This window comes from Cinclus cinclus, chromosome 19 (genome assembly GCF_963662255.1).
Source record: "Cinclus cinclus chromosome 19, bCinCin1.1, whole genome shotgun sequence".
Lineage (NCBI taxonomy): Eukaryota > Metazoa > Chordata > Aves > Passeriformes > Cinclidae > Cinclus > Cinclus cinclus.
The window spans coordinates 6420159-6438782 of NC_085064.1; the positions used below are offsets into that span (position 1 = coordinate 6420159).

The 18624-nt window shown below is 44.8% G+C and overlaps 1 protein-coding gene across 1 annotated transcript in view; it reads right to left on the reverse strand.

Annotated features, from left to right (window-relative positions):
• COL27A1 (collagen type XXVII alpha 1 chain) overlaps positions 1-18624 on the reverse strand; it is a 138982-nt gene that overhangs the window by 90864 nt on the left and 29494 nt on the right. Inside the window, exons 5-10 of the mRNA XM_062505443.1 lie at positions 16435-16488; positions 11393-11446; positions 9464-9517; positions 4532-4576; positions 3624-3677; positions 1263-1307 (exon numbers count right to left, since the gene is read on the reverse strand). Of these exons, the coding sequence (XP_062361427.1) occupies positions 1263-1307; positions 3624-3677; positions 4532-4576; positions 9464-9517; positions 11393-11446; positions 16435-16488 (306 nt within the window). The remainder of the gene's footprint in view (positions 1-1262; positions 1308-3623; positions 3678-4531; positions 4577-9463; positions 9518-11392; positions 11447-16434; positions 16489-18624) is intronic.

Consider the following 18624-nt stretch of genomic DNA (forward strand, 5'->3'; position numbering starts at 1 on the left):
CTGTTTGCCAACCCCACCAAGATTTTTCACCAGTCCATCGCTCCCTGTGGGTTGTGTTTCCTTTAGGGACGACACCTAGCTGGGAAATAATGCTACATGAAAATGATCCTGTCTGCCTTTGCCTCCCAAATCCTGAAAGAAACAACATAACTCCCAAACTTTTCCTGGAGAAGGAAAAAGTAGAGGTGGAAGAAGAAGAAGAAGAGTCCAGAGCTGGCTCCCTTAAACCACAAAATTTAACCTTAGCACCCAACTCTGATTGACTGTGGTTGAACTGACAAAGGGCTTCCTTGGGTATTTATAAATATTTCAGTCCTCACCCCTCAGGGGTGCAAAATGGAGAAAAACTTCCAAATCTTACATTCTGCACATCTACCACCCAATAACTACACAAGGCCCTGGTTTGAGCGGGCAAAGAGATTCCCCAGGGAAAACTTAAGCCCTTGCAGAAGTGGGGTGAGCAAGCTGTGCTCTCAGATTTTCCTCTCTCCTGCAGGAACTGAACATGCCCTCTCCCTTCCCAGCTCAGGAATACTGCTAGCTACAGGGTCAGCATTTGTTTATTCCTTGCAGTTTTCCTAGTGATGAAAGCCAGCTGCTAGAATTTACTGCATATAGGGAAAGTATCACATGTTAGAGAAATGGGGATTTATTGGCTTAGAATCACATTGTGAATTTATAATTGCAGGAAAGGAACAAAATGTGATTAACAAGAGCCTTAAGTAGTAATAAAAAAAGAATCCTTTGCAGTGAGAATAAAACCCCAGCAATTATTTTTGGTGAGCAAAACCAGACAGGATGGAGATACTGTTTGTATTTGTACATGGCTTCAAGATGCTGGTTTGCTGTTGTGTATAATGATATAAATCACTCCCAAACCAGGCCTGTACCCAAATGAGCCCATATTCAGCATGGTCAAAGACCACTGAACCACACTGATTAAAACTAAAGAGACCCTTGGGACATGGGGCTTGCAGGCTTTGATAGGAATTTGTAAGCCATTCTTTCCTCTCCTGCAATGTGAGCTCTGAAGGGGCTGACTTTATCATCAGCACTATTGGGGAACTTTGATCACGGTCCATTCCGTGTGTAATTTAAAAAAAACTTAACAGTGCTTCAATAAACAAGTGATGCACAGTTCAAATCCCCCAAATCCAACAAATTAAAGCAACTGGCCTCAGAACTGCAAAATCAAGCCTAAAGTTTCTTGAGAAGCCTTTGATAAAAACAAGCAGAGAAAAGGCAAATGAAAGGTTGCTTACCCGAGTGCCTTTTGGGCCAGATTCCCCTATGGGGCCAGGTAAACCCTAGAACAGAAGGGAAAAAAACAAAACCAAATGTGGACAAGCTTTAACTTAAAATAATGAGCAGTGCCAACCCCCCAAGCACCATCCCTGCATGGTTCTGCTTTTAGTGCTTCTTAAAGCACTCAAAGCCTTAAGTGCTGAATGGTTCTGCTTTAAGGTTTTGCTTTAGGCATCCAAGGAGTATCAACAAAGGAGAAAAAAAGAGACAAAATGATACAAATAACAGATCTGCTATTGTTGGGGAGCTGGGATTGACAGAACCTGAGACTGCTGCACACAGTGAGCCTTCCCTGGGGCTGAAGTAGAGATTTCTGGTGATAAAGTCCACAAGGGTTGATGCAGTGGGGTGCCCCGAGGTTGTGTTACACTTGGGATGCAAGGCACAGTGATGCTCTGTGCCCAACAGCTCTCCATTCATCCTCCTGCCTAAGCAAACACATGCATAGCAAATGTATTCCAGTACCTGCTTAGGGAACACTGGTGAAATGAGGAATTTCTACAGCCCAGAAAGACACTTAGCAATGCAGATACTGTGATATCTCTAACCCTTTGCAGCATCAGCTTTGGAAAGAACTGAAAATTCATTCTCTGTTCTAATTCTATGCCTGATGCCTCTCACTCAAAATACTGCCAAGAAGTAAAGTGTAAAAATGCAAAATAAATTTTCATGTTTATTGCCTCCTAACAAGTTTCCAGATCAAATTTTTTTTTCCACTTCCAAATTTTTGATGGGATTTTCTGGGGGAAAAAATGAAAAAAGGCCAAGTCCATATTTTCTTCAGCTGGCAGCCCTGCAGGCTCCTGCATCATTGCCAAAGATTTCAGGCATCAGGGTGAAGTTACAATCCTGCCTGTGATGCACAAACCAAACCCCAGCCAAGCACTCTCTCCCATGGCTGCAGAGCCAGCACAGCTGACAGGAGTAACAAGTAGTAAAATCTCAATAAAGTAAACAGCTCTGGTGCAGGATACACACAACATTCAGATAGGCTGAAAAAAGCTGCCTTAAAAAAATAAAAAAGTCACTTTCTTGACCCAAACCATGTTTTTAAGAAGGCAGATTTGTTTTTTGAATGTCAATACACAGATTTCATCCTGCTTATCTGATGGGCTGAATTGCTGAACAAGCATTCATTAACCTTGTATGTCCAAAATCTTTTGGACCTCTTCTTACTAGTCATCTAACACACATTCACACCTAGGAGACTCTTTGCTCTAAGAGCCTTTCAGAGTATGAATGGAGCATTTAGTCAGGTGCATAAAGCTCCCATCCAGTTCTGCCATCTGCACTCTCCAGTGTGCTAAGCAAGGTTGAATTTTCAATTTAAAATGGGTCATGCATTATTGACAGTCTGAGGTAGAGAGGTGCAGACTTGTTCTGCAGGTCTACATTTAATCCAATAACCTACACATCTGCATAAAAAATTCACATCCAAGCTCATGATAAGTCTGAAAGACTCAGGACAGAGCATTTGGGATCTCTGACATCTGCCTGGTCTCTTGGCTTACAGATAAACGTGTCAGAATCCAACATTAAATGTGTCCATTTTAGAAAACAAACTCACTTCATCACAAAATGTTATAGCGCTGGATATTCTTTCCTCCTAGAGATTCCATTTTTTAGGGTCTTACAAATTCTTCTCTTTCCTTTACACTACTCAGCATCTTACTTCAGTAGGACAACTGAGTGTCCAATCTTGATCCATTACCCTCCAATGCTCCTCCATTTCTAAAGCTGTCTTTGTGTAATTTTTTTCAGCATGAGAACAATGACTTTATTGTCTTTCATCATCTTTTTTGCAGCTGCAAGTAAGATTTATATATATATATATTTATAGTTCATGCATAACACTGTGTGTGTATACATAGGTTTATGCCAGTGCATTTTACTAGTGAGAATTCATCTAAATCTCCTCCTCCAATAATAAATACACCTTTTTCCATCCCAGATTTCTAACTTGTCCAACATTAGATTCAAAATATGCCCAGAAATACAGCATTGGCAGCTTGCACGTGTCTTTCTCTGCTCTGCTGTTCTGTTTTTTCCCTGTTGTTATACTGAAAAAAATGTGTCATAATTTGCTGTAGAAATTCAGGTTTTATCTATCACAGGTACAAAATACTTTCTAATAACATTTCAGAGTTGAAAGACTGTGTTACTGCTACAACATCCTGAGGAGGAAAGAAGGCAAATGTTCAGAGATCAAATACATCAACATTTTCTAGAGGACTGCACTGTCCTTAGTGAGGAATATCTTTAGCTACCTGCACACCCAATTCCCTACTCTGTGCACAGCACGATGAGATTTACTGCACCTGCCTGCCAGGATAACCTTTGGCACCTGGACTTCCAGCTGGTCCTCGTTCACCCTTTGGAGAGAAAAAAAAGAAAAGGCACAAAAAGTCAGGTGAATGTCCCACTGGGGAAGTGTTTATAGCTGAATCATTGTGGAATGGATTAACATTCCACTGATAACGGATTAACTGATGCACATTTATCCAGAGGAAAACAATATTAAAGGTAGATAATGAATTTAATTAATGAGGGGGGGAAAGCACACAGAAGCCAAGTTAACAGGACCCATGCACTGGGTGAGTGCTGCAGTTTCTCCTTCTCCCTTCGTTTGGGGGAAAGCAGCAGAGAATCTGGAACAAGGACACTCAGAGAAGGTGTAAGGCTGCATCTATATCTGGCATATGGAACCGTTTTGCTGGTGGGAAAGCACTGCCAAAATTCTTCAAAACTAAATGGATTCATGTATAATATCCTTTAACATCATTGCTAACAGGGCCTGCTATTCATTGCCCTTTTTTTTTTTTTTAACTGCATTGCAAACCTCAAACCTAACCAAATAGAGAGGGGGGAGAAAAGGGGAGGGGAGGAATGGGCTTTGGGAAAGGATTCACATATACTCAACACAGTGTGATTAGTAAATTCCAGGTGAAATTAATGTAAAAAGACAAATAAAGGGGGAGGATGCCGAGCTGGTTTTTCTTCCCCCAAGTAAACTTAGCATGACTGAACAGTAAAAATTAGAAATTAAATTTAGAAACTGCAAGGCAGTCTCCTCCCACCACGCTGTTGATGATGGGTCCATGTGTGTGCTCAGGTTCTGGTGTGAGCTGACCTGGAAGGAGCAGGCTGCACCAGAGCCAAACCAGCATCACAGCCAGAAAATCCATCCCTCCTTAAAGCTCCCCTGCTGGGAAGTGGGAGAACTCACCTGGTCTCCAGGGTGACCTAGTGGTCCAGGGTAGCCTTTATAGCCCTGTCAAAATAGGATGGGAGAGATGAATACTAAGAAACAAAAGGATAGTGAAATAATCTGGGTTTGGTTTCTATTCCTCTTTCCAGGTGGGACTAAAGTTCTGAGGAGAAGCAGGAGTTTAGGCAGCATTACACAATCATGAGAACTTTTATCAAGCTGCCTTGTGCTTGCACCATGCAAAGCTGCTGATGTGCCCTGCCGTGGGCCAGGGTGGTACATACTCCAGAAGGAATTGCTCCATGAACACATTTGGAATGGTCTCCACGCTCAGATCTATTTGTAATCTACACTTGGAGCAAGTCTGCCCTTAATCCTCAGGAACCCACAGAAGGAAATGTTGGCTTTGGGCACACTGGGGACTACAGCAACATGAGCCACACTTGTGTTTCAGAACTTTTGCTTTAGAGTTTGAAATGCCACTGGAAACACCAAAACAACCATTTACTGTCACAGGAAACTTCAATTTTTCTACTTTGAACTTGTCCAGTTTCCAGCTTTTCTAATCTAATTATTACAAGATCCAGAGTCCTTCATTATGAAGCTGCTAAAAATGGTAAGCAAGCTGCCTCTCAACCTGCTCTTTCTGCTGAATTAATTAGAATGAGTTTCTTAATCCACCTTGCTTACTGGCAAGTGTTTCAGGCTTCAAATCATTCTCACAGGTCTTTCATAATCCTGCTTCTGTTTGTCAGTATTTCATTTTTTGGGAGATGCAGACACTGGAGCAGGACAAGGGCAGCCTGTTTGACTGCAGACTGAGCACTGTGTGTCTTTTAAGGGAGATTGCTTTCTCCTAGATTTACCTAGAGCTCCCTCCAAAAAGGGAATTTTGTATGTGATGGGCCCTTCAGATTTTTTCCTTCTTTTTTATTTCCTTACTTCAGCTGTTTAAAACAAACTTCTATCAAAAGAAGCAGATCAGGAGATCAAACCCAGTTACACAGATGACTCTTTAGCTGGACTAGCAGCAAGAGTCAAAAAAAAAAGAGCAGAAAATTTAACTTGAAACAAATGGGGAAAAAAAAAGAATAACAACAAAAACCACGGAACAATCCTTGCACAAACACTAGAGAAATAACAAATTGCTTTTGATGGTGGGTTACAAGTGCTTGTACCCGAGTCCCTGCTGCTCACCCTGTCCTGGCTGGTTCTCCAGCACACCTCATCAGCCTGTGAACCCCACAGGGACTGTCCCTGCCCTGGAAGCCATCACCAGCCACAGGGGTGACCCAGCTCTTGGCCTTTGGCTCCACTCACCACTTGAACCCGGGACTGTTTCTGCTCCCAGGTCCACACCTCTGCTTAACAGCTTTTTTATTCTTCCCAGGGGCTGTTCCAGACCTGCAGCCTGAGCCTTTGCTGGCAGGGTGTGCATCGCTCTCAGCCATCCTGGCCACTGCCCACTCCCCTTTGCATCCTCCTGCCTTGTTATTTCAGACACTCTGGCCTGGAATGGTGTTGATTCCCTTCTCGCCAGTTCTCTCCTGCTTCACTTTGCTGATATTCCATGGCTCTGGACAGGGCTGCACCTTCTGACAAGGCTGACCTGAAAGACTCTTGTTAGAACTGCCTCGAGGGTCCTTTCTCCAAATGCTGTGACAGCATTTCAGTCACAGACTCCTCCCTGGAAGTGCCTCAGCAGCTCTTGGAGTAGGACCAGCACCACACAGGATTATCTGCCCCATGAAATCCTCTGCTGCTCTTCCTCTCCCTGGCTCCTGGACAGAGGCTCAGCAGAAGGGAGGGAGGATGCTCCACCCTGGCTGGGTGTCTGGCCTGAAGGTGAGAGCAACCAACAGAAACATCTCTGGGTTCAGCACCCCTAGTCATTCCCTGGAATTTAGATTTCCATGGGGTTTTCTCCTGGGACCCCTGCCCAGCTCTTCCAGTCTGGAGCAGGAGCTACCTTGTCTCAAGACAAGTGGAGCACCAAGCTTAGAAATATCTTATTATGCCACTGATAAGAAATAAGTGCCTGGTTTGGCTGCTCTGAACCATTCTGCTCCAGCTGGGTTTCTGCAGGATGGGTGTTTTGATCCTGCAATGTCCACCCAAAGTAGGTCCCTTGAGGTGCTCAAAGCACGTCCTGAAACTAAATTCTGCACCAATTCTGTAGTGGTAAGTGAATAGCACGTAGGTTAAATATGTAGATGCTCTGCTACTGTTATGTTCTATTAAATGTCCTCCTTACTACATCTTCTGGGCTCTGGAGAGTTTCAAACATGTATTTCTTCACAATATACCCCAGTTATTTCTTCCTCTGGTGAATTACAATGAGGGAAAACAGAAAAGCTTGTGTATGTTAAAGCTAGCTGCAGTGTGAAAGTATTTACCTGCTGAAATCCTCTTCAAATAGCACTAAAATGACAGGGCAGAGGGTATGAAAACAACTGCATTTGCTCTTTTATCTGAACGCTTCCTGGTGATTACAGGGCACTCCACACAAAGAGCTGTGATTTAGAAAGGAAATTGCACTTCAGTGAAGGATTTACTCATCTGTGATGATATTTATAATCCACTCTCTCCTAGCTAAAGGGATCATCCTTCACTTTGGTTGGATATGTGAAGAATAAAGGGGCCAGGGAAGGAGACCTGCATACAGGATGTTTTGAAGCACTGACCCCTTCCCAGCTCTCTGACTCTAATGAGGCTTTGCCTCTCTCACTGCTGCTGTTTTCTCCTCTGGAGCAATGATGCTGCTCTGCTGAGATCTATCTCCAAGGCAGCTGTACTCTGCAGCCCCAAACCAAAAGCCAAATCCCACAGACACCTCATAGGCATCAGAGGGACAGGCAGAGGGAACATCCAAGTCCTGCCACCCTTCCTGGTCTGCAAAAGCAGCATTTGTTCAGTGTGGAGAGGATGAGAAATACACCTGCTGCTACTAGGGATGCTTCATGTACTCACAGATGTGTGGAGCTAAAACAGCCTCGGGGGTGCTCTGAGATCAGCCTGTCCAATCCTACAAATTCAATCCAAGTCTGTCAGCATTCCCAAGGCAGGCACTGAGGAGTGAGCCACACTATCCAAAACCACATGCTGCTGGCTGTGGCTCCAGCTCAAGCTGCTGAGACAGTGGTTTCATTTACTGGGAAAAGCATTTTTTCTTTCTCTTGGTGAAATATTTTGCCCATTTGAAGGTTTCTGCATGGTGTTCTCTGATCAAAGCCCTGAGAGCCCTTTTTGCAGAGCCTCCATGGAGTGAGAGGAGGGATGTCCCATTTCCAAAGTGTTGTTGTTTTCTGGTAGCCAAGATACGTTGCCCACCTTCAGCCAAGCACCAGTTAATTTTCACTGGGGGAATGCTAGCAGGGAGCCCGGATTAAAAAAAGGAAAAAGATTTTTTCCAAACATTTCTCCAACAGCTGTAATTTTTTTCTTAATGCAAGATGCTAATAAAAGCCAGGTTACACCAAACCTACTGCCAGACTAGTGCTACTGGGAGGTGTTTTTAAACTGCACCAAAGGAAAAATTTCAACATCCAACTTGCTCATTACTTGAAGAAACAGAAGCATACCACTGCCTTTACCCTGTCCTGTGGGAGTTAAGATCAGATGTGAAGGCCATGTGCTGGACTTGGGATTGTTTGTTCAATCTCCTATTCCTTCTCTGCTTTTTCCACTATGAGTGCTTGCACTCCTGACATTGCATTTTGCTGATCGTAACCACAAGGTTTTGTTTTATGAGCTGTTATACCAGGAAAATGGTATTCTTTGCACCCTATTAGTTAGAACTTGTTTGTGACAGCAAAAGATCCATAATTAATCACTCAATTACTTCTGCTCCACACAGCACCCCAAGCGTGACCAGCCTTGGAGTAGAAAAATAAACTCAGCCCCTCCTCTTGGCAATTTGGTTCTAGTATAAAGCATACAACAAATAATCAGGGAGAGGGAGGGTTCCTTTCAGCCTCCTCCACACCTTCTTTCTCTCCTTGGGGTCTTAAAACATACCCGAGGAGGTGTTTGTGTGCAGCTAATTGACATGAGGAGCAGAGTATGTATGGTCAATGGCCCATTGACTGATGAAGTGATTGAAACAAGATGCTAATTTTAACTGTTCAGTTTAGCTGTGGCAATACTGGCTTGCTGGGAGGGGGAGTCATGGCCACTGAGCCCCACTCAAACAGCTCCCTGCAACAAGTCCAGCTTCCAGAGAAAGAAACCAACCTACCAACACGGCCTGGAACTGGAAGCTCAGCTGAAATGTCCTTGATCTATGAAAGATCTGAGCTCCAGGGATGGATGGCTGAGGTATTGCTGTGCAGGCTTGAATGCATGGATAGAGACACACACCCTGCTGCCTCAGGAAAACAGGGATGGACCTTGTGTTCTGTCTTTACATACCCTTGTCTAGGCATAAATGTGTTGTTTGTGATGTTAATGGTGTTGAAGCATCAATATGGAAGCAACTAAAGTAAAACCTGGCCAGTGCTGACAGTCTCCAAGCAAAATAAAGAGGGAAGACACACAGATACGTTTTTGAAATGTGTTTTACCAGGATAGGCAGTCGTGGTTTCCTTGGAATGCTAGTACTGTTCTGAATCCATCCTTTGAGTGTTGCTATTTGTTGGAGATCCCTTTAGATAATGCACTGGCTGCACCAGGCCTAAATTGAGCTTGCTGAGAAACACCCAGTCTGGGTGCAGAGGGATGCAGAATACAAAGAAGAAACAGAATTCTGTATCCAGAATTTTCATTTCATACTCTTATATAGTCTTTAGGCCGTTGTTTCAGCCTATCTCCCTAGTTTATACTCCTGTTAAACAGGCACTAGGCTCTTTGGGAGGGTACTGGGACTTTTAATGAAATCTTTCAGGCAGAGTTAAAGAAGAAAATTTTAAAATAAAATTACTGATCTAATTCACTGGAAAAGAACACTCTTACCTTTCTACCAGGTGGTCCAGGGAACCCGGTTAAACCAGGTAAGCCCACGTCTCCCTGTAGGAAGCAAGCAAGTTCAATTAATTTTCAGCAACGTTTTCCCTATGCCTACTACAGTTACTGCAACTATTTTGCTGACACCACCCTCCAGCTATTGATATTTCTGGTTCCAATCACAACTCTTCAAAACCTGACTGGATAAGAAGAGTAGATTTAAACAACATCTCTATTAACTGGCTCATATAAATAATAACCCCAGTTAATTAATGGCAGCTGCTGCTGGAGTCCAGCTTTTCGCAAGCAGAATGAATGCGCTTTTTTATCCCTCAATGATCTCATTCAGTCACATGCTTCATTCGCCTTTCAATAGGCATTGAAATCGCCAAGGCAAGGAAATTTTAGATTTTAAATGCAATAAGAACAACAGGTACCTCCTGCCAAATCCTGTGATTTGCTCTCGCGCTCTGCTACTGCACTGGCTCAGCCCATGGCTCCTGTTCGGAGGGTGCTGGTGGTGGAATTTTTTAACCTGCCCCTCTGACACGGATTGAACCTTTGCAGGCTGCTGGTGGGAGGGTTTGTTCAGTGGCCTGTGCTTCTGAAAAGGGATTGCATCACATCCCAGCTGGCAAACCCAACCATCACAGAACGGGTGAGCGCGTTGCTGTGAGACCTCTCCAGCACCCAACCTGGCTGGCTGAGCCCACTTGGCCTCCTCTGATCAGGATCAAAAAACCCTGGAGTGCCTTCTTACTGAAATTCAACACATTTCCAGTATCTAGCTTGAAAATTAGGCATCACTCCAAACTCCTGCTGGAAACTCCTTATTCCTATTACTGCTATCAGGAATAAAGCCTTATTAACACAAGCTAAAGGGGATCTGGATGTCTCCCTTTTTTACACCAAACATTGTCTTTAAGAAAACAGTTCCAGACCCTGCAGGTGGATGATTTCCATGTGATGCCAGTCCAATACAGTGTACCAGATATTTTAAAGGACATCTCATAGTGTTAAAAGCATCATTTCAGACTTAACCTTCTGAATGTTTTCTAGCACTGCCTTCTCTCCTGCAGCTGTGTGGCCTCACTTTGCTTTATGAAGCCATCTGGTGTCAAATGAAGGGTCCCAGCTCTTTATGGCTGGTGCTTTCTATGAGCTGTGCATTTATAGCAAGGCTTATGGTGAGAGGAAGAGAACCAGTCTTCTGCCCTGGACAAGGATTGTGCAGGCATCACTGAAACAGCTAACTGAGGTAGAGCCCTGGTTGCCCTACTGTTCATTTCTAGAATTCTGTGAGAGCTTGTTGCCTCAGGAAAAATCACTCAGCTGTGAAACTGCAAAAATGGGAGTAACTTATTAAAAAGAATTAGCAGAACTCTGATCCTCAAAAACTGCTAAACCCAGAAAGCAGCTTTCCTTCCCAAGTGGGTGCTTTGTGTTGGTTTTAGCAACCCTTGCTGGAAACCCCCAGCAAGGTCCATGCCTTAGATGCCTCCACCAAGAAACCTTGACCCTGATGGGGCTGCAGCATGAGGCAAACCCCTATTCCTCAGCTCCTTAGCAAGACCATCCTTTCCTTGGATTTTATTCCTTGCACTGGGATTGCCTCTTGCTGCAGCTGCATGCCCAGAGCGTGGCCGTACCTCAGATGTGCTACTTGAAACTGAAGTAGCCACGTGCCTGTGGCAGCAGGGACCTCAGCAGGGCTGCAGATTGTGGATGAATTGGATAAACACTCAGACAACACCGTGGCAGGTGGCACCTCAGTGCACGATGATCATTGAGAGCTCCCTCTCTTTAGTCCTGAATCCAAGATCTAAACCTTATTTCCCCATCCAAGTCTACTTGAGCAGCTGGGATGGCTGCAGTACAGAACCCCTGTGTGTGTGCACAGCTCTAAAAGCCCACCGTGGCCTCGGGGGGACATCTCACCTTCTGCCCATTGCGAGCTTTTCCAGGTGACAACCCAGGATCACCTTTTTGACCCTGAAATGAAAAACTTACATTAGTGACATAATCCAAGGGTCCAGCCCACAGATGAGTCTCTACTTCCACCAAGTCTCCAAATCAGAAAAACATTTTGTATTATCCCAGTCTTCCCTGACACCCCAAATGTATTAAAGTGGCCCGGAATAGCTGTTTTGCTGGGGGTGGATTTGGTGAGTGATTGCTGCTGCTGAAGAGTTGAGTTTAAAACCGTAGTTGACAGTATTCAATTGGCTAAAGAAAGGATAACTGGAAGAAAGCAATGTCAGGGCTTTTGATACTTATTAGACCAGGCAGCTGCAATTCCTTCCTTGTCTACAGCTACCGTCACAAAAATAATTACCAAGCCTATTACTGGGACTGAACTATCCTTCTTGACAAGTCACTAGATGCTGTTGCTTTTTTAACCGTAGGGAACAGATGAGACTGCAGAGAAAGTTGTACTAATTAGACACCCCCAACAGGCAGAGCAATTGTGAGGCTCCCAGGCTGGCAGAAAGTGACACTTGACCTTAAGTGGCAGTATTCCTTATTTTCCTCCTTAACAACCATGATGAGGGAAATTACAGTTAGAGGCTGTGATCTTCTGACAAACACAGGCTGGAATCTCAGCAGCATTTGATCATCTAATTCCAGCAGATTCCTTTGGAAATCCCACTTCAAATTCTCAAAGAGGTGGAAAGGTAATGTGAGCACTTATAACAGGGTAGAGATGCAAGTAGGAGAATCTAGAAGAGATTGAAGTGTGCCAGGTTCTTTGGGTAGGTGAGAGGTAAAGCTTAGCACACATAACATCTCTTCTGGCGCAGCCAAGATGGGCATCCCAGGGTCAGGCACTATTTAACACGCCATGGACCATAAACAAGCCACAGCCCCTGTGTGCCACATCAGCACAGAGGCACATTGCTGGGAGGGTTAACTAATGGCTGTCAAGGGAAGTGCTTGGAGGGAAGGGGAGACCCAGAAAGGAGCAATACTGGTTATGAACTGGCATTTCTCAGGTCACAGCCAGCTGGGCTGCTTTTCCACACAGCCTCACCGTGAGTACATTCCATGTGTACTTCCCACCTTGCACAGAGTAACCCCCCCCTTTCTCCTCCTCCTCCAGCATCCTCCACAAGCTGTGAGACTCAGGAGTGAGACTGCTTGGCTCTGGACTGTAGGGAGCACTGCTGATTCAAGGCAGATGTATCTGCACAAATTCTGAATGAAGGCTGCCGCCTTTCCAAACAGTAAATGAAGTCATGCAGATAATCTTGCTTTGCATGCAGCTGTTATCAGGGCAATTCTCCCACTTCTTGAGCTTCAGAGCAATCAGTGGGTGCTGCCACTACTGGGAACAGATTAGAGCATCCCTTGAGATTGCTGGGTGTTCATTTCTACTCTGTAAAATTAATTTACTGCAGCAGGTAACCACACACACCCACCACTTTCCCTAAATCTTCCCGTGTGCTCCATGCAATGACTTTGAGACATGGAAAAGAGCTTGTGTTTTCCCCTGGGAAGCTGCAGATCTCTCTAGCCAAATCTCTGCTTTGCACTGGTTCTGTGTGCAGCACTGCTGAGACCATCACACAGGTGGAGAACTCAGCCACGAGCAGGATCACACGTCCCCAAGATCCATCAGCAATGGGACCAGCTGGATGTGAGGGCTGAAATTGTGGATTAATTGCTTGAATTGTCTTACACAGCAATGACAACAGGGAAATTAATCTAAGTCTTGTCCATCACCAAGCCATAGCACCTTTCCCACAAACTCCTCTCTTTCCCATCCTAACTTACTGAGAGCACGTCTTCCTCTTGTAAAGGAAGAAATTGCTTTCTTCTGTTTTTTCCCTGCCTGGGAGAATTCTAGAGCTGTGCAGTTTAAACATCTCAGTTTTGCAATCCCACTAGTACTATTTTAAAGTGAGCCAAACTGATGAGCTACTTTAGAGAGAAAAAGCATTCACTGACCTGAAAATACAATATTTTTCAAGTGCTTTAAGAAGAGATTTATCCAGAGCAGCAAATCATCTTAATACCTGATGCCAAAAGCCTCCAGGTGAGAGATGCAAACCCAGCTCTTGCAATGGCTTTTGAAAACACACCTTGTCTGACCATCTTCCCAATCCCAAACTCTATCAGGTCATCCTGAGAGCTACATCCAGTCATTAGCAAAAGCACCCCTCCTGTCCCCAGCAGCTTTCAGGTGACAGACCCAGTCACAACCACAGCTCAGCCTGTGGTTGCAGCAATTGCAGAGGTTATCTGCAATAATCAGTCTGTGCCAACAGATGCCACAGCAATTTTACAACTGCCAAGGACAACAAGCAGAATGCAGATAGTGGCAAGGATCCTCCTTCAAGCAGTTTCACACCATGAATTGCTGAGCTAAGCCCCACAGGATAAATTCCCAGGTGGCACAAGCAGGTGTAATGCCACTGGAGTCAGTGGAACCATGCCCAAGCAGATCAGCAGGATTTTGGCTCAAGAGCTACAAACAGCTCTGTGCAAAAGATCAGCTTCCTAAGTTCAAGGAATTACAAGTACTCAGCTCCAGTGGCAAGAATAAAGTGGGCTCTGCACAGGGTTGACTGTGAAATGCAGAAACACAACTAAAGCACTAAGCCAGGCAGGAGAGACATAAAAACAGCCAGAGCCTGCAGTGCCACACCACAGCCCTTGTGCAGAGCTGCCTGACCTCACAAGGGCTCTGGTCTTTCAGCTGATAAATATTGGGCTACTGGGTCCCTTCTTAAGTGACAATGACTTCGTGTTAGTTTCCAAGCTGTATCTATCTGGGAAACTTCAATTTCCTTTTTTAGACTGCATGTTTGTTTATTTTTAATGTGGGACTAACTGCTATTTCAGCCAGACCAAGTCCAGCCGTCGCTTGAAGGCTCTCAGCAAGAGAAGTTCCACTTGGAGCTGCTTTGCCCTGCTGAGCTTTCACAAGTCCAGAATTTCTGCCATGTGCTGGGTCTGTTAAGAAGATTTCCATCCCTGAAAGTGTCCAAGGCCAGGTTGGGTGGAGCTCTGAGTGACCTGGTCTAGTGGAGGATGTCCCTGCCCATGGCAGGGAATGAGATGAGCATTCAGGTTCCAACCCAAACCATTCTTTGATGATCTTATGATGAAGAAATCAGGTGCAGGCAGTTAAAACATAAGGGGGTGAAAACCCCTTTTTGGGTAAAAGTCCATTTTCTGGGACTGCTGTAACATCCGAGAATTGAAGGGAAGGAGGGGAGTCCAAACTCCAGCATCTGATCCACACCTTCCAAAGAGCATTTCTGAGGCAGAGATGATGTAACCATGGCTCACCAGGCTGTCCCTGCTAGAGGTTAACCTTGGCCATGGCTTGGGCTGAGCTCCAGCACTCACATCCCATTGCAAACCTAATATTTCTTTTGACAAAGCACTGTGAACAGACCAATCCTGCAAATGGTGGCTGGACAAAAATAAAATATATCACAGAGCCTGATGACATCAGATCTCTGCTGCAGACTTATAGCTCTCCATCCACTGAGACTTCCTGCTGCCAGACTGTGCATTGAGATGGAGGAAAAATGCTTACAGTAAGACTTAATTTCTATTAGGCGAGCAACTGAATTTTCCCTTACAGCAAAATGATGGTTTCTGACAAGTCATTAGGCTAAAAGTGTTTAAAAAATCCTGTAGCGTAGAAATATAGTTTGACTCTACAGCTTGGATTTGCAGGGCTGGAAGTTAGATAAAAGAAGTTTGATTGGACTTATAAAACTCAACAAGTGTGATCTGGAAGTCATTGATGGTGAATAAATGCAGAACACTAAGATGTGGAACTTTTACAGGCTCATTTTTCAGGCCGTATGTGGAATTTAAACCAGCTGCTGTTCACCAGCATGTCTCCAGTGCCTAATTTCTAATCACATAGAGGCAGCATGCCAAGTTTCCAGAATCTTTTTCCCAGAGCATCAGTAGTGCTCGTAACACTTCTGCCTACTGATGAGATCATGAAAAGACAGAACTATTGCTCACACCTTTCTCTGTTTGGCTGAGACGTCCTACAGCGTCACTGGTACTGAAAAATCTAAGTATTGCCTCTCCAAACTCCATTGTTCTTTAGTCCAACACAGATGTTATAAAATATAAACCTGTTCCTTTGTAAACAATCATACCACAGCAATCCAAATCAGTTTTCCAGGAACTTCAGTCTTTAGGTAACACAAAGCCTTATACACAGAACGAGCTGGGAGTTAAAACACCTTTTGGAAGGGTTTTGCTGCACACTGGGTTAGGACCCCTCCAGAACCACATCTGTGCTCAATCCCAGGCCAGAGGAGAGGGTCCAGCTGCAGGGGTGAGTCCCACCTCGCTGTGCTCCAGCTGCCAGCCGGGGCAATGTGTGTGCAGGAGAACAGGACAGGACACAGGGACCACTGCAGGAGGTCTGTGAGCCCTGCTGGGACAGTGAGGGCAGCTAGAAGGGAGCCATGGGACCAGTTTGGGAGGACTGGTGGAGCTCAGAGTCCTCAGGAACTCTGCAGAGGGAAGGAGAGAAGAAGGAGTTTTAGGAGGAGGAAAGAAGAGGAAGAGGCTGGGTGCTGCCAGTCACTGCTGCCACTGTCCAGAATCAAAGGGAGAGAAACAGGCTGCAAAGTCCAGAGGAGAGAAATGAGAAAGCAAAGAAATTCCAAGCTGGTGGAGCTCTGGAGTGGGAGGATTCCACTGTCCTTGTCTGACATAGCAGTTTGTGCCCTGGCACAGGCATAGCTTCAGCAGGATCCTAATTTGGCAGTCTGAAATTCAGGAGAAGCAAGGATGGAGGCACACAGCAGGGTCTCTCTGGGCACAGGAAAAGTGCTGCTGGAGAGCCCCTGTGAGAGCAGGAGGGAGGGAGAAATGGCTTCAGCTGCTGGGTTTTTTGTTTTTTTTTTGTCCAGAGCAGGAGAAAAGGAAGCTGTCCTTCCCCCAGGGTGTCCGGTGGGATGGGAAGGTGGAAGCTCCTCACACCAATTCATACTTACTTTCAGTCCTGGGGGGCCAGGTGAGCCAGGGTTTCCGTGGGGTCCTGGGGGACCCTAGAACACACAACAAACACAAAACAGAGTCAAAAGGAGATGGTGGCAATCAGCGTGCATCCTGGAGAAGCCAAAAGCCTCTGGCTGTGCTGTGCCAGACTTAAGGGACAGCCCCAGAGCCCTGGGGTGCCCTGGCAGAGCACTGGTGGCACTGGGACCCACAGAGGAAAACTCAGCTGTGTGTTCCCACCAGCTGCTAGGGAAGGGGACATGTGTCTGTCACCACAGGACATGTCAAGACACTGGGATAATTTGGGTAAACCAAACATTCCACAGGTCAGGGGAGTCCAGGCTCTGGGAGGAGCCCCAGCAGAAGGGGATGGAAGCAGGCACAGGGGAGCAGAAGTGTGCGGGTGTTAACAACTGTTTTTTTTTCTTTTTTTTTTCCTCAGAATTGAAGAGAACAGAAGTAATTACTAAAGGAAAATTGTTCAGCTCTTTGGGGTGAACTCATTTTCCTTACAAGCCAACCAGATTTTTGCCTTTAGAGGTTAGAAAGAAAATGGATAATCAGACAGCAAAACAGTGGGAATAACAGTAAGTCCATGTGAAGCCTTTAAATCCACATTTCACAAGTTAAATCTATATTTTTTCCTTAGTTCTCACAAGCCAGTGACACTGTCAGGGTATCTACCTCAAATCATATACACCACTATCTCCTTTTGCATCACATTTTAAAAGCACCCTGCATATTTTCCGAAGACTATTTAAGGAGTTATCTGGAATAAGCAGCTAAGAATAGTTTATGCCTGGATTATACACAGCACAGAAGATCTTCTAACCTTTGAGGCAGAAGTAATAACAATTCTAACTCCTCTTGAACACGTTCCTGGGAGATGAAACAACCTGAAAATTCAACTCCAAGCATTCTGCCAAGAACGTGTGAGAGCTCTACGCTACCATGAGGAGGTCTTTCTGTACCCTCAAGTTAGGGGAGTACAGGCAAGGGGATAAAAAACCACTCAGGCACTTTCTCAGCAAGCTGTAGGATTTCCAATGACCATTTTGGGGCCAAAATCTTCAGGGTCTGATTTCCAGGGAAAATCAGTTAAACATGCCACTGCCAGCCAAGTTCAGTGCCCTTGCTGTCTTCTGAGAGAACATCAGTGCTCTAATCTCTATTCAGTTTTATTTTTACTGCATTTTAATAGAAAATAATGCCTTTTCTAATTGGATCTTGTGTTACAGCCAGTTGCTGAATGCTCAGTGCTATTTCATAACATGCTGCTCTGCTGCAAGAGGCAGTTTAATTAAAAGATTGAGACTGAACTTTTCAAATGGCAATTTTTACCCAAATCAATCTCTCGTTCTTAATTTTCTTCCAAATTTTCAGCCTGAACCCAAATACATTTATTGCCCCATTCTTAATTTCCTTCCAAATTTTCACCTGAAATTCTTCTGTTTAGCCTGTCTGTGAATTCCCAGTGAAACTGAAAGAGCTTTAATTAAAATTAAGCTGCTTGAGTATCAACTTCTCACTTGAAAACCCATAAAGCTGCTGTAGCCAGAGTACCTGGACACTGAGGAGTCTTAAATAAATTCATCTTCCCAGCAAACTGTGGAATCACCTGCCCACCTTATTGGGTGGAACACTGGAACAGAGACTGAATGTGCTGCTTAATGTAATTCAACAAGTCTGTGGTGGCAAAAATGCCTCAGCCCAAGTATTTCAAGTCTCAAATATGTAGGAAAATGAACAATAAGTGACAGAAATCAGGCCAGCAAAGTCTCTATAAAAGATGAGTTCCTAAAAAGCTTTTACACATAAGCAATAATCGAGGTAGCTCTGAACAGGGTTCATAAATCCAGCCTGCTGCTGGATTTGAGGAGGGAATTCAGCTGTAATTCAACTTTGGAGTGAAGCAGCTTGGCCCAAAGCCCACAGCAGTGCAGTCATTTGCAGTTTGTGCTGCGCCATAGCCCAGGGCAGGCTTACAGCAGTGCCAGCCTGGAGGGAGCAACTCGCTGTTGTGTGACTCCCAGATGCAAGTGATGCTTTCCAGGAGGAAACCTGGAACCAGGGAAGCTCAGCTGCCAATCCACAGCTCCTGGACTAATCACACCCCCGGCAAAATCTGGTGCAGGTTCTTCCAGAGTAAACCAAAGCACAGCAAAAAAATCCTAAAAAGCCTTATC